This window comes from Panicum hallii, chromosome 3, assembly GCF_002211085.1.
Source record: "Panicum hallii strain FIL2 chromosome 3, PHallii_v3.1, whole genome shotgun sequence".
Taxonomy (NCBI): Eukaryota; Viridiplantae; Streptophyta; class Magnoliopsida; order Poales; family Poaceae; genus Panicum; species Panicum hallii.
This window is the reverse complement of record NC_038044.1, coordinates 17,109,050-17,121,940: the sequence shown is the minus strand read 5'-3', so window position 1 is coordinate 17,121,940 and position 12,891 is coordinate 17,109,050. Positions and strand designations below refer to the sequence as shown.

The 12,891-nt window shown below is 49.4% G+C and overlaps 1 protein-coding gene across 1 annotated transcript; it reads left to right on the top strand.

Annotated features, from left to right (window-relative positions):
- The first annotated feature begins 6,000 nt into the window (after positions 1 to 6,000).
- On the top strand, positions 6,001 to 8,044 carry LOC112886578 (cytochrome P450 94C1-like). The gene has a single exon (XM_025952525.1). It carries the CDS (start codon positions 6,107 to 6,109, stop codon positions 7,682 to 7,684), a length of 1,578 nt encoding a protein of 525 aa, XP_025808310.1. The 5' UTR covers positions 6,001 to 6,106; the 3' UTR covers positions 7,685 to 8,044.
- Positions 8,045 to 12,891: the final 4,847 nt, after the last annotated feature.

Genomic DNA, 12,891 nt, shown 5'->3' with positions numbered 1-12,891 from the left:
ACGGTCCTATAACGTTTCAATGGACCGTTGGGGAAAGCTTCTCGTGAATGCGTCTTTGATTTGGTGGTTGATCATCATCAAGCAGTCAAAATTATGATATATATATATATATATATATATATATATGTGTGTGTGTGTGTGTGTGTGTGGCTTAAATGTAGTTCAATCAGCAAGGAAATTAGTGAGCTAGTTCTAGACCTAGAGTTCATCGATTTAGTCAGTTGGTTTGAGGATTAGTTTAGTAGGACATCAAATTTGAGAATAGTTTTGTCAATCTATCGGGCGACTACACAGTTTCAACACATAAAACCTCTCTGATATATGATCAGTTTGGGTCAAGAACGTGTGTTCAACTGAGCTGACCCGTGGACAGGGAGTAGTGAACTGATGGAACCACATGCATGCCAACCAAATTTAACACACTGTGGATCTGAGGTATCTGTGAGAGGTACAAACTGATTACCGATGGGAGACACAATCTGTGACCTCTCTATTTAACTATCGCCATATCTTTTTATAGATGGTTGTAGTTTTTGTTTTGTACGTTGATAGCAAGCTTGCACCTACAAGAGTGCGTTTCCCTGCTTTATCTCTTGGTTAAAGTTTTCCACAACTTTCATCGTCGCAAAATGATGAATTAGTCGGTGCATTGCTACTGTCCTTCTATTCCAACATCCTGAATGATGCCGATGTAGGTTATTCTCTTCCTTTTCTCTCATGTGCGCCGCTTTTTGTAACTGGTACATACTGTGTACTCCTGCTTTATATATTCATTGAATGGCATCTGCGTTTAAAAAAAAATACTCATAGCACTCAAGCGCTCTCACTTTTTTCAACGTGGACCTTGATTTCCATTGCTCGCGGTACGTTCTGCACTACAAACGAACAGAGACTGAAGGCACAAGGTCAACTTCCCCTCTTACCAATCATACAGAAACATTGGAATGGCTAACTCTGCATACGTGCATGTCATAGTATTGCGTTACCATCCGTTGATTCCTCCTGGCCTCTCAATGACTGAAAGGGCGCCGTGATCGAGTGCTTCCATCCGTTGAGCAGACAGCAATGGTCTGGGTGCACGGTTGCTGCATCAGCGTCGCAGAGCAGGATGGCGATCGATCTCCAGGACCATGAGAGGACTTGTGAATCTGCAATGCCTTTGCGAAGGAGAGAGCATACGAGATAGATAGGGAGGAAAGAAACGAAGGGGAGGACAATCATCTCCCTGTCGTTTTCAGTGGTACGAACCCAGCGGCAAGTGTCTCAGGAAAATGGAGAAATGGGTAAAGAAAGAGTGATCTAGATCCTACTCCAAATCACACACGCAATCATGGCGTCGGTAGGCCCCCTGCTAGGTACATGTGTCTGTGCTTATCAGCGGAAGGAAAATAATTGCACCCATATGATTATTCAGACGGGACTTCGCAAAAAAAAAAAGATTATTCAGACGGGAAGAAAAGTCGCAAAGACGGCGTCCAATCCCACGATGTGTTTTGCATATTCAACCCCGACGTGATCCACAGCAGAAACCGTCAGTCCATGCATGTGCTAACTTCTCGCGACATAACCGAAATGGCTAAGCGTGCCCATCTATCTACTCTCCCTAGTCAAATTTGGGTAAAATGGTATTGCCGTGTCTAAATAAAAAAAAAGGCATGCTCTATAAACGCCAACGTCCATTTGTTGGTGACGAAACATGACGATACGACTCCTGATCTACCAATGTTAGAATTTTGACATCTTTAGGGTACACTGGAAGGGACGTGAATATGTTACGTGTAAATGATAATTATTGCAAGAACGCAAAGTGCGAGCCCTTGCAATAATTCTCATTTTTCTCAGGGCTTCGACGACGCAGAAGTTGGTCGTGGGGCGGTGCTTGTGCCCATGCTCCGTTCCCCGGTCGACACGTATATATGGAGCCCCTCATTTCCCACACGTGCCACGGATTTTTTTTTTCCTTTCCCGATCACACGTCCTTATCCGCACAGTACCGCGACTCTATCCAGCTGACGACGCTCTACCGCGTAGCGTAGCCGAGTCCGCCACCCCCGCACAGCGCACCGAATCATCGGGGCCGTATGGCCTAGTAGATGGCCGACCGGCTCTCCCTGCCCGCTCGTGAGCCCCCTGGCGAAAAATGCCGATTCGGGCGTGTGCCCGCGCGCGCGCCCCGCGGCATCGGGGCGGTGGACGAACACGAACCCCGCGGCCCGCTGGTCCCGGCCGCCTCAGATCAGATCAGATGCCCGCGTCAGGGCGGCGGCTGCTGTATGTTCACGCGCACGCAGGCGGCAGGCGCCACGGCCACGGCCCGCGCCCCGTGCGGCAGCCTACGCGCGCGGGGGCCGCGGGGGCCTCGGTGCTGGTGGCTGGCTGGCGCGGCGTCTCCGTCGTGCGGGGGAACGCAACGTGCGGCGGCATGGTCCTCGGCGTGGGAGTGGGACGGGGAGGGAGATGACGGCGCGCGCAAGCGACACCGGCCGGCGGGGGATTGGACCCCACGGCGGCATGTCGACCGAGGAACATCCGGCCAGAGGCCTTCGGGTGGCGGTGGCCCGCGGGGCTCTCGGCACCGGTGCGTGCATGCATGATAAGGATGGGTGATTGGCCTAGCGAGCTGATTGGCCTCGGCCTCGATCGCTCTGTGCCCGTGTTGCGGGGCTAGCTCTTTCGTGCAGGTGGTGTGTCGTGTCCGCTAGCTCCGTGCGGTGCTCACCGGCCGGGCGGTACGTGCTTGATGCCTGGCCGACTGGCGATCGACTGGCGACTGGTGAGCTTTGCCGCGGCAGTACTGCGGTCGGCTCCGGCGATTCCTTGCCTCGTTCTTGGCGCAGCACGAGAAACACGTTTGCACGGGCACGGGATCGCCTTTGCTGTCTGTCGATCGAGAGGAGGGACTAGCTAGGGAGCGTACGCGACGTCCGTCGCATAGGTCGTTCCGTCGCTCTGACACGTTGGTTTTTGTATTGTATGCAGACTGGAATCGCCTGTCTGTGATGTGGTTGTGAGATCTGGAGAGTGAATCGAACGGACTTTGGTTCTTTCTTTCCCAGCTCCCTAGTCACTGTCACTGTGAGGTCAGTTTCTGTACTCCCTAGTCCACTCTCCGGAGTGAAGCTGCGCTAGTTGAAGCCTTGTCACCGGGGAAAGCAGGGACTCTGATCCCAGATACCAGCATATAGTTAAAGACAACTTAAGATACAAATTACTATCTTATAACTTATTATATGTCATTTTCATAATGAATCTGCTTATATATATTCAATAATTAAATTTATGTTAATTCGACTGTTACAAACACAAAAATAATATATTTGCGGTCGGAGGGAGTACTGTTCGGTGCCCAAAGCACAACACACCCCAGTCATTCACCCATATATAGGATCTCAAGAAAAACTTGACTAATGTTACTAGATTTTTCGTCAAAAATAGATCCATTTCATTCCCGATGAAAGGAGCTGCTGATTAGGCCGTGCCATGGACCAAAATGGCTAGTAAAGGATTTCAAACAATTTCTACGAGGTTTCTTCTTCTTATCTTGTCACAAATACAAACAAAGCTACTTTTCACCACTTGTGCTTCTGGATGTCGGAATCATAGGTCATGGAGACATGATTGGTTGGCGAATCTATCATGATGTTTCTGCATTACTGCTCGAAAGAGATAACCGTTGGGAATCTGTCTCACGTGGTAGCATTGACAAGGACTTATTAGATGTATTATGCGCATGACAACAATATTTTTAGGACAGCTCGGCAACAATTATGGCAGGCAGAAGAAAGCGTTAACACTAGAGCCCTCCTCGTCACACACCTCGTATATGTTTTTAGACAGCTAGTACTGCACTGATTAGTTCAGGCGGTGACTCATCATCATGTTCTTCTTGGTTTGTGGAGACCAACTAAGCTCAAATATGAACGCCTCTAGTCGTTAGAAAAGGAGATGAATCAAGGGAGCTCATGAGATCACTAGCAAAGGTGACAGCGCACAACACTATACTACTTTTGGTAGAATACTTACTCCCTCCAATTATGAAAGAGTCACGTTTTTTGTTACGTGCAGTCAACATGTTTAAACTTTGAAAATCATATTGCTAGATTTGAAAATTATGTTGCTCAGATCAGCTGTTGTGACAGAATAAAAAATATAGTGTCTAACTAAATCAATCACATGGTGAAAGAGAGAGAGAGAGCCATGGCCTAATAATTGAATATAACTGAATTTTCCGATAAACAAATTATCTTCTTTTCCCTAAGACATTCATCCTGATAAGGAACAAAAGGTCCAAAATTCGTGACTTCGCTTTGAACCCTTATTGCAGAAGTGGAATTGTGTCTTGGTAAAAAGAATACAGTCAAATTAAATTGTTACGTCGTTTTTTTTCCCTACCAGAAGTTTGGCTAGTTACAATAGGCAACAATATGGACAAACACCGTGGCCAAGTTTTGGCACGTGGAAATGACATCATAACTTGGTCGGATAACGGGAATTGTAGATCTAGTAGCTTTGTCGATTGATCCTTAATAGCAGAACATTGGGAAAAAGGTTCTGTTTCAATATAAAAGTAGAACTTTATTGTGTAAGAGTATATGTTTGACGCACTTTGAAGTTCTATAATGAAAGGATCGATTGATCCATCGGACTCTCGCGCCGGCAAGATGCCACGACGCAGAGGAAACACACCATGTGACCCATGCATGTGATGATCAGACACAAAATTTGTTTGCAAAATAGTTAACGTTAACTTCCTAATCCCCCTAATGGGTGGTTACCCCTGCTCCTCTAGCTAGTGGCCATAATGAAGCAAGAAATGAGCTAACATTCTTTAGAAATGACTGTATGCATAATAGGCAGGACGATGCAAAAGACCATATAACATTATCCTTCATCTAAGGAACGACGTCTTTAGGAAGAAGGTGCTCCACGTAGCTCAATTGGTTGCACGTATGATGTACGTCGAAGATGCCGAGGTTCAAGTTCTATTTTATATGAATTTGGAAAACTAGATAGTTACTTTTCCTCTCATAATAGTACGTGTAGTCCCTCATTGTCCTATATATCAGGTAACTTTTTTCAGAAAAAAAAAGTTTCCGACCTCTAAACCGCATACAGCTAAGTTTTACAAAATTATCAGCTCAAAAGCAGATCATAAATAATAAGGAAAAGCACACACAGGCTAAAGAAATAAATCAAATGTGGAGTATATTATTACTTCTATATCCACTTTTAGCGAATATATCTAAAACGGCGACCTCCAATGCTTTACTTGCCAAATAGGTAGTAGCCTGTAACAGCGATCAAAATCGTAGCCAATCCGCTCCCTTGAAGACAGCCTGCATAAAAGAGGACTTAGTTTTTTAAGTTGTTGCATGTGCACCAAATAAAATAGCAGCGGTCCCCACAAAAAATAATCTATCCTTTTTATCTTATGCGTGCCAACCAAGTAGCTATAAGAACTATTCAATTCGCATGCTCACCGTCAAAAAAAGAGATGTTCGATTGTTTCATTGCAATTGTAGAAACAACATTTTTATTTCTTGATCAGTTTCTCTTCAATTAATTATCTTTAGTTAGAATAATGCCTCACTGAAAGGTACCAAATGAAAATTTTTATTTTTAGCGGAATCTTCATATATCTGGAAACATGTCGGTCTGGATGTACAAAATCTTTGTCCATAGTGTAAGCATCGACCAGACGAATTTCGACGCCCAGAGGGACGGGCAAGTTGGCAAAAGATTCCTTTGCAAGAACGTCACTGAGCAAACTGTGGACTGAAACGTGCTGATGGGGCGAAGGAAAGAGAGAACGTGCACAAAGGTTTTGCAGAGCAAAGGTTCAAAACCCAACCGTAAAATAGGGGTACAAATCCTGGCACCGTGGCACGTACTATTCTAATGCTGTACTGCACACCTCTTCGTACGATTTTTTAACTGTTTTAAAACTTCGCTCCCCAGTATAAAACGGCGCGCTCTGAGACTGTCACAGCACACCCGCGCGAGCAGCCGAGCACTCAGCACACGAGCCTAGAGCGCCCCTCAGACGCACGCGCGCGAGAACAGAGCAAACGGGGTAGAGAGCCCAGCAGGGAAACTGCTCTTCGTCATGGGCGCGGACACAGCCGCGCTGCACGTCGCGGTCCACGCCCTGGCGAGCTCCCTGCAGCCGCAGGTGGTGGCCGCCGTCTTCTTCGCCTCGGCCGCGTGCATGGTGGCCCTGGCCGTCCTACTGGCCTCGCTGCGGCTGCGGCCGCCGTGGTGGTGCGCGTGCGCGGTGTGCGAGGCGTACGTGACGGCGTCGTGGGCGGGGGAGTTCGACAACCTCTGCGACTGGTACGCGCACCTCCTGCGCCGCGCGCCGGGGCGGACCGTGCACGTGCACGTGCTCGGCAACGTGCTCACCGCCAACCCGGCCACCGTCGACCACATGCTGCGCGGCCGCTTCGACAACTACCCCAAGGGAGCCCCCTTCTCCGCCATCCTCGCCGACTTCCTCGGCCGCGGGATATTCAACGTCGACGGCGACTCGTGGCTCTTCCAGCGCAAGCTCGCCGCGGCCGAGCTCGCGTCCCCGGCGCTGCGCTGCTTCGCGGCGGGCGTCGTGGCCTCCGAGCTGCGGTGCCGCCTCATCCCTCTGCTTCACTCCGCATCCAGCGGCGGCGGCGGCGAGAGGCTGCTTGACCTCCAGGATGTGTTCCGTCGCTTTGCCTTCGACTGCATATGCAGGATCTCGTTCGGCCTCGACCCCGGCTGCCTCGAGCTCTCGCTGCCGATGTCCGCGTTCGCGGACGCCTTCGACACGGCCTCCATGCTCTCTGCGCGCCGCGCGACGGCGCCCATGCACGTGTTCTGGAAGCTGAAGCGGTTGCTCAACGTCGGGGAGGAGCGGGAGCTCCGCGACGCGATCCGCCTCGTCGACACGCTCGCCGCGGAGGTCATCCGGCAGCGCCGGAAGCTCGGCACCGCCGACTCGGGCGACGACCTACTGTCGCGCTTCATGGGCTCTATCAACGACGACAAGTACCTCCGCGACATCGTCGTGAGCTTCATGCTCGCCGGCCGCGACACCGTCGCCTCAGGCCTCACCGCCTTCTTCTTGCTGCTGTCCGACCACCCCGACGTGGCCACCGAGATCCGGGACGAGGTCTCCCGCGTCGCCGGAGGCAGAGACGGCCACCCCGCAGCCGCCACCTCCGAGGAGCTCAAGGACATGCACTACGTGCACGCGGCGCTGTACGAGTGCATGCGGCTATTCCCACCGGTGCAGTTCGACTCCAAGTTCGCCGCCGGCGACGACACGCTCCCGGACGGCACGTTCGTCGCCCGGGGCACCCGGGTAACCTACCACGCCTACGCCATGGGCCGCATGGAGTCCGTCTGGGGCCCCGACTGCGCCGAGTTCCGCCCGGAGCGCTGGCTCCGCGACGGCCGGTTCGTGCCGGAGAGTCCCTACCGGTATCCGGTCTTCCAGGGCGGCGTGCGTGTCTGCGTCGGCAAGGAGCTCGCCATCATGGAGATGAAGTCCGTCATCGTCTCCGTCGTGCAGAGCTTCGACATCGAGGCGGTCGGCCGGAGCTCCCACCGGCCCAAGTTCGCACCAGGCCTTACCGCCACATTCGCTGGGGGAGTGCCGGTCAGAGTGCGCCGGCGAGCTCGTGCCAGCGCGCTCCGACCGCCGAGCTAACGCCACCACACGGGCACGCGCGAATTTCTGGCCGTACTCTTCTGCTTTGAAACAGAGGATTAGATTACATTCTTGACGCCGTGATCTATGTGTTATTCGCGACGACCGCACAGTTTGGCGAGTGCGCTGGGTTCTTGCCTCCACTGGAGTCCGGAGATTCCCCCGGTAGGTCATGACACAGCGGATTAGTCTAATCTGATGCCCGACGGCACTTGTTCTCGCACATGGGAAAAAGGGGCGGCTTAAAGTCGACTCTGCATGTCAGCATGTGTGCTATTCTTTCCAACTTCAAAGCAGAACTGTTGAAAAGAAAAATTTGCAGATTCAAAGTTGCAGAATGCACATCTAGATGTTCTTTCTCGTGGGCATTTTCTATGAGGGAAGCTTGAGCAATTACTACACACATCCTATTATTTTAGTTGTCTGAATCTTTTACAGTTTATTATGGCCACGTATTCATCGTCGCAGATGTTGTTCTCTGATGTCGTACACATCCTTATTTCCTCGTGAACATGTTATCAACAAAATTCCCTGTGAAGAAAATTATGATATATTCCTCACCATTGACTTTTTTTTCAAACTTTGATTAACAACATTTATTTAATTAATTGGTCAAGTAAAGTAAAGTAAATCCACTAGATCTATTATTAAAAGTGCTTTTATGCGTGCCTTTTATGTTTATCTATTTTCATTCATAATATTTATATGTTTTTTTAGGAACACAGCACAAACACACATGCACACTCACCTTTACGAATACACGCACGCAACCCTACACTATAAGCACCTCCGAGAGACTGAACCGACAGATACTTGAGAGCCGTTGACGGGCACGTCGCCTATCACTGAAAGAATAGCGCCGGTTAAATCCTAGAATAAATTCAGAAAAATACGAGCACCCGTGCCGAGTCGGGAACTCGAACCCGGGTGGGCAGGTTCCACCACAAGGAAACCTTATCAGCTGAGCTACGCTCAGATCGCATTTTCATAATATTTATAGAAAAGACAATAGTCAAAGGAATGAAAAGGTGGTCCGCCATAAACATTTAAGCATAGAGGTAATATCTATTAACAATTCCAGATGACTTATCTTTTTTGTTAGGATGCTGATGGTAGTACTTGTATGTGTTATTGACTGGTCTTTAGGGTGGTGTTACACATGTGACAAAATGAATATGTGCAAACGAGGTATCAGGTACTCATACCATTTTGTTAAAGAAAGGGGGATAAAGATTTGAGCTCAAGATCTCAACCACAACTGTGTTACAGGTCTGTTTAGATATTATTTTATTAGTATTTTGCATACAAAAAGGAAACACATTACAGAAATCTCTTTTGAGAGTCAGAAATATAATGTCGGGACATTTACCTTGAGCTTTTAGCACAAAAAGGCACTGCATGTATAGGAATGCTAGAGCAACTATAATTCAACATAATATACTGTATGGTCTAAAGTGGTGAATATATCCGATATAAATAATGAGGAGACTTCTAACCTACGGTACACTTCACTTCTACTGCCGCTACCACCACCACCATCACAACTTGCCCATCCGCTCCCACATTTCAACTTGCATAAAGATCAAACTTTTGACTGATCCGCTCCTGCTTGCATTTCAATAAAATCTGCATTTAGCATATATGGCTTGAATCTTCATATTAAAATAAAGAAAAAGATTCTGAAATGTATATCTTTTAATTTGTGGAGGCGTTTTCAGCTTTTGAGTAAAAGTCAACGCGGAGAGAGAGAGAGAGAGAGATTAACTTTAGAAAGGAAGAGAAATTGTGCTCACCCCATTCTTTAAAAAAACGTGCTCACCCCAAGGCCGCTTTCATTGGCGGCACCATGTCAAGTAGTTCTTAGACCAGTCTTAACAGGGTTTCATGGAGAGTTTTATGGTATTAAATTCTATGCTAAATCATCAATTTTGCTGATATAGTGAGGAGAGAGAAGGAGTAAGTTTTATAGGATGAGAAAAGAATTTTATCCACATACAACTCAACCGATACATTTTTATAGCAAAGTTACCAAAACTGAAACTTATATCGAGACATGCAGTTATCTGGATCATGAAATGGGGCAATGTCAAGGAGAAATGCTTGCCGGGTCCTATGCATGAGCCAGAGGGAAACAGTGCACATGCGCCTGGGCCTGATGGGGTTGGTACTGTTGGATCCTATGTACCTTGCTTTTAAGTACCATGTAGTTCTTCCTCAGAAACTCCCCTGACATCTAATAGTTGGCATATGATGATGATCGATGGCCAGGCCATGTGCTCCGTCCAATCGTTGATGAATCGATCGTTCATCCCCACAACTCGTTTTTCTCTAGAGATGTGAGGTGGGGAAGCTCACGTTTTGTTTAGCTGGGAAGAAAACAGCGAGAAAACATGCCATCGTTCCTCATGCATGCATGTGCTGGGCACCACATTCTTATGTGACAGTCCGTCTTGCTTGTTGCGGTTTGGAGAATCGATGCTCAAACTTGGGTGTAGTCGTGACCTCTAGTTTTGTCGAGATATTGGCCCCGAATCGTGACGTCAGTGGTCAGTGTGTTTCTATCACTACACCTGCTGGAAGTCTTAAAAAAAAAAACTACTAACAAATACTTACACGTGTCGTGTTGCTAGTGATATACTCTCCGAGTCATAGATCATTTGTCAGCAAATCACCCCATCACCCCTTTCCCCGCGCGATATGATGTTGTATTAGGGACCGTGTCACCATCCGGAACGACAAGAACTCGAATTAATCCAAATGAACAATTTCGATACCTATATATATGTGGTGTTCTATCCTATCTACCACCACAAAAGCTACGTCCCTTTCCGTTTTTTTTTAATTTCCCATGCGGGTGACGTGAGGGCTCATCAAACAAATCGATCTCTGGGTGCTCGAACCATGTAGAGAGCCCCGGCTGTTTTTATCCCCCGGTTCTTTGCAGAACAGGGCGGCAAGCTCCGTCGGGTAGCCAGTCGGGCTGGTCGACACAACGGGTTAATTTGTCTGATTAATGATCGCGTCATATATATTATATAAAAACCCACACTGATTAGCTTTGGGAGGGCGAGAGAATCTTTCATAGATCTGCGGCGGTATTTCTTTCCATTTTCCTGACGAGAGCGAGGGCTCTCTCGATCGTGACGCTGCCGCCACCGCCGTGGCTACCACCCGCCGCAGCGGACAAAAGCACAGGTGCGAGTGCGAGACGCCATCTCACCCGTCCATCGCAGTATATGTATACATATATAATTATATATTAAAAGACTATAGCTATGTAAAGTGATGGTAGTTCCAAATCGTAGGTCGTTTGGATAAATCTAGAGACGTAGATTTTGCTATACATTTAGATATATGTTATATCTAAATATATAACAAAAATTATGTATCCAGATTTGTCAAAACAAACTAAAATTTAGAACGGAGCGAGTAGTTTACAAATAAAACTCCATCAGTGCGTGGCCGCGCTGCAAGATTCGTGCTGGACCGCCTTGTTTAGTATGACTAGAAAATAGGTGATCTCGTCGCTGCCTTTCGCACCGAACATTGCAACTCGCAATTCTGCCTTCACCTGACGCCCCCGATCCCGCGTGCTCCGGCCCACTGAAACGCGACGATGGTGGGTCGGTGGGTCCTGTTTGGAATTGAAAAAAAAAAAGAGTAGGGCGGCTTTTTCCTGGACACGTGGTGTCGGGTGGAGAATGTAGATCTCGCTCGCACTCGCCCGCCGGCGCTAAAATAGCGCTGCGTTCTACTAGCACGTTGCCGCGAATCACTCAGTCTGAGCTCGTCGCTCTGCCCGGAGGACCAGCGGACCACGAGGCAAGGCCGGGATCCTCGGCAGCCGGATTCTGTTCGTTTCAGCTCGATTTCTCCCACATGCGCGAGGCCGAGGCGACCGACGAGATCCTTTCTCGACCGCAGTGCTTGCTGGTGGCACGTGAGACCTGAACAGCTGCAGCTTTCGCGGGTACGATGGTGTCGACGATGGGCGATGATTGGCGCTTGGCAGCATGCGAGCCTCGAAATGAACCCGCACGGACGGATCCGTCCCGTCACCTAGAGACACCCCCCCCCCACCCCACACACACACACACACAACGCCGTGCAGGGCACAAGCATAGAGCAGGACCGGCACGGTACTGTCTTCTTACTGTGTAGCATCCAAACCTAGCGAGGCAGTGCAGACGTGGCGCCGAATGGACCGACCGAATCCGTGCACGGCGCACACCCACCGTGCCAGTATGTACTAGGTCCGCCACCGCCGTCGATCGACCAACCGCAGTGTGGTTGGCCGTGGTGGACTGGTGGTCCGTCGCCGTACCCGCGCGACTGCCCATGTGTGGCAAGAGCTATTGTGCTAACCCTTAATAATGGCCGGGCCTATTAGCACATGTCGCCGCAGCGCGCATCGCCCCGCCGGCCGCCGGCGGGTGCTGCTGGGAGTCCACTAGCTACACGGACGGTGGACGGAAACTGGCGTCCGGAGGAGGATCGAGCGAGGGAGGAAGAATGGAGCGCAGTAGTGGTCGGGTTGGGCACGACGGCGGCACATGATTACACCGAAATGATGGCGGTTGTGAGTGGGCGATTTGCTTTCTCCGCCCGTCAAACCGTGCTGAGCTGGCCGAGGTTTAGGCAACGTGCGCTATGCGCCGCGTGGTGGGAGAACCTAGCTTGCTTTCCCCCGTCACGCGATCGTTTTTTTTTTTCAGAGTAAGAGGCGGGATCGCCCTGCCCCATTCATTAGAACAAAGCAAAAACATTTTGCAGCGTTTACAAGGGTCAGCGCAGCTTTGGTTGTCTGCACCAAAACGCCCAGCACCAAGGCGTTACAGCACATAGGGTTATACAGGCTTAAACAGCGAGTTGGAAGTAAAAACAAACGAGGCAAAGGACAGAAAAACTCCTCCAGAGCTACCAGCCCTCCAGCTTGGCAGTCCCAGCTTGAGCTTCTTCAGGAGCACTCGATCCCCAGCCGCGTCTTGAGATTTTCTTCCAGATAGCTGCACCATTGGGAGACGCCCGCTTTCAGAGACTCCTTGTACATTGGTTTCCATATGATCATGCATCTCCAGATCTTCCTCATCACCATTTTTATATCCTGCCAATTTTTATCACGAAATACCATGTCATTGCGAGTCAGCCAAAGCCCCCACGGAGCCCCCGCAGTGAATTCCACTAAGCTACTTCCTGGCTACACTCTC

What these genes read in the sequence shown, in the direction of transcription:
- LOC112886578 (XM_025952525.1), top strand. Translation starts at nt 6,107, where the DNA reads ATGGGCGCGGACACAGCCGCGCTGCACGTCGCGGTCCACGCCCTGGCG.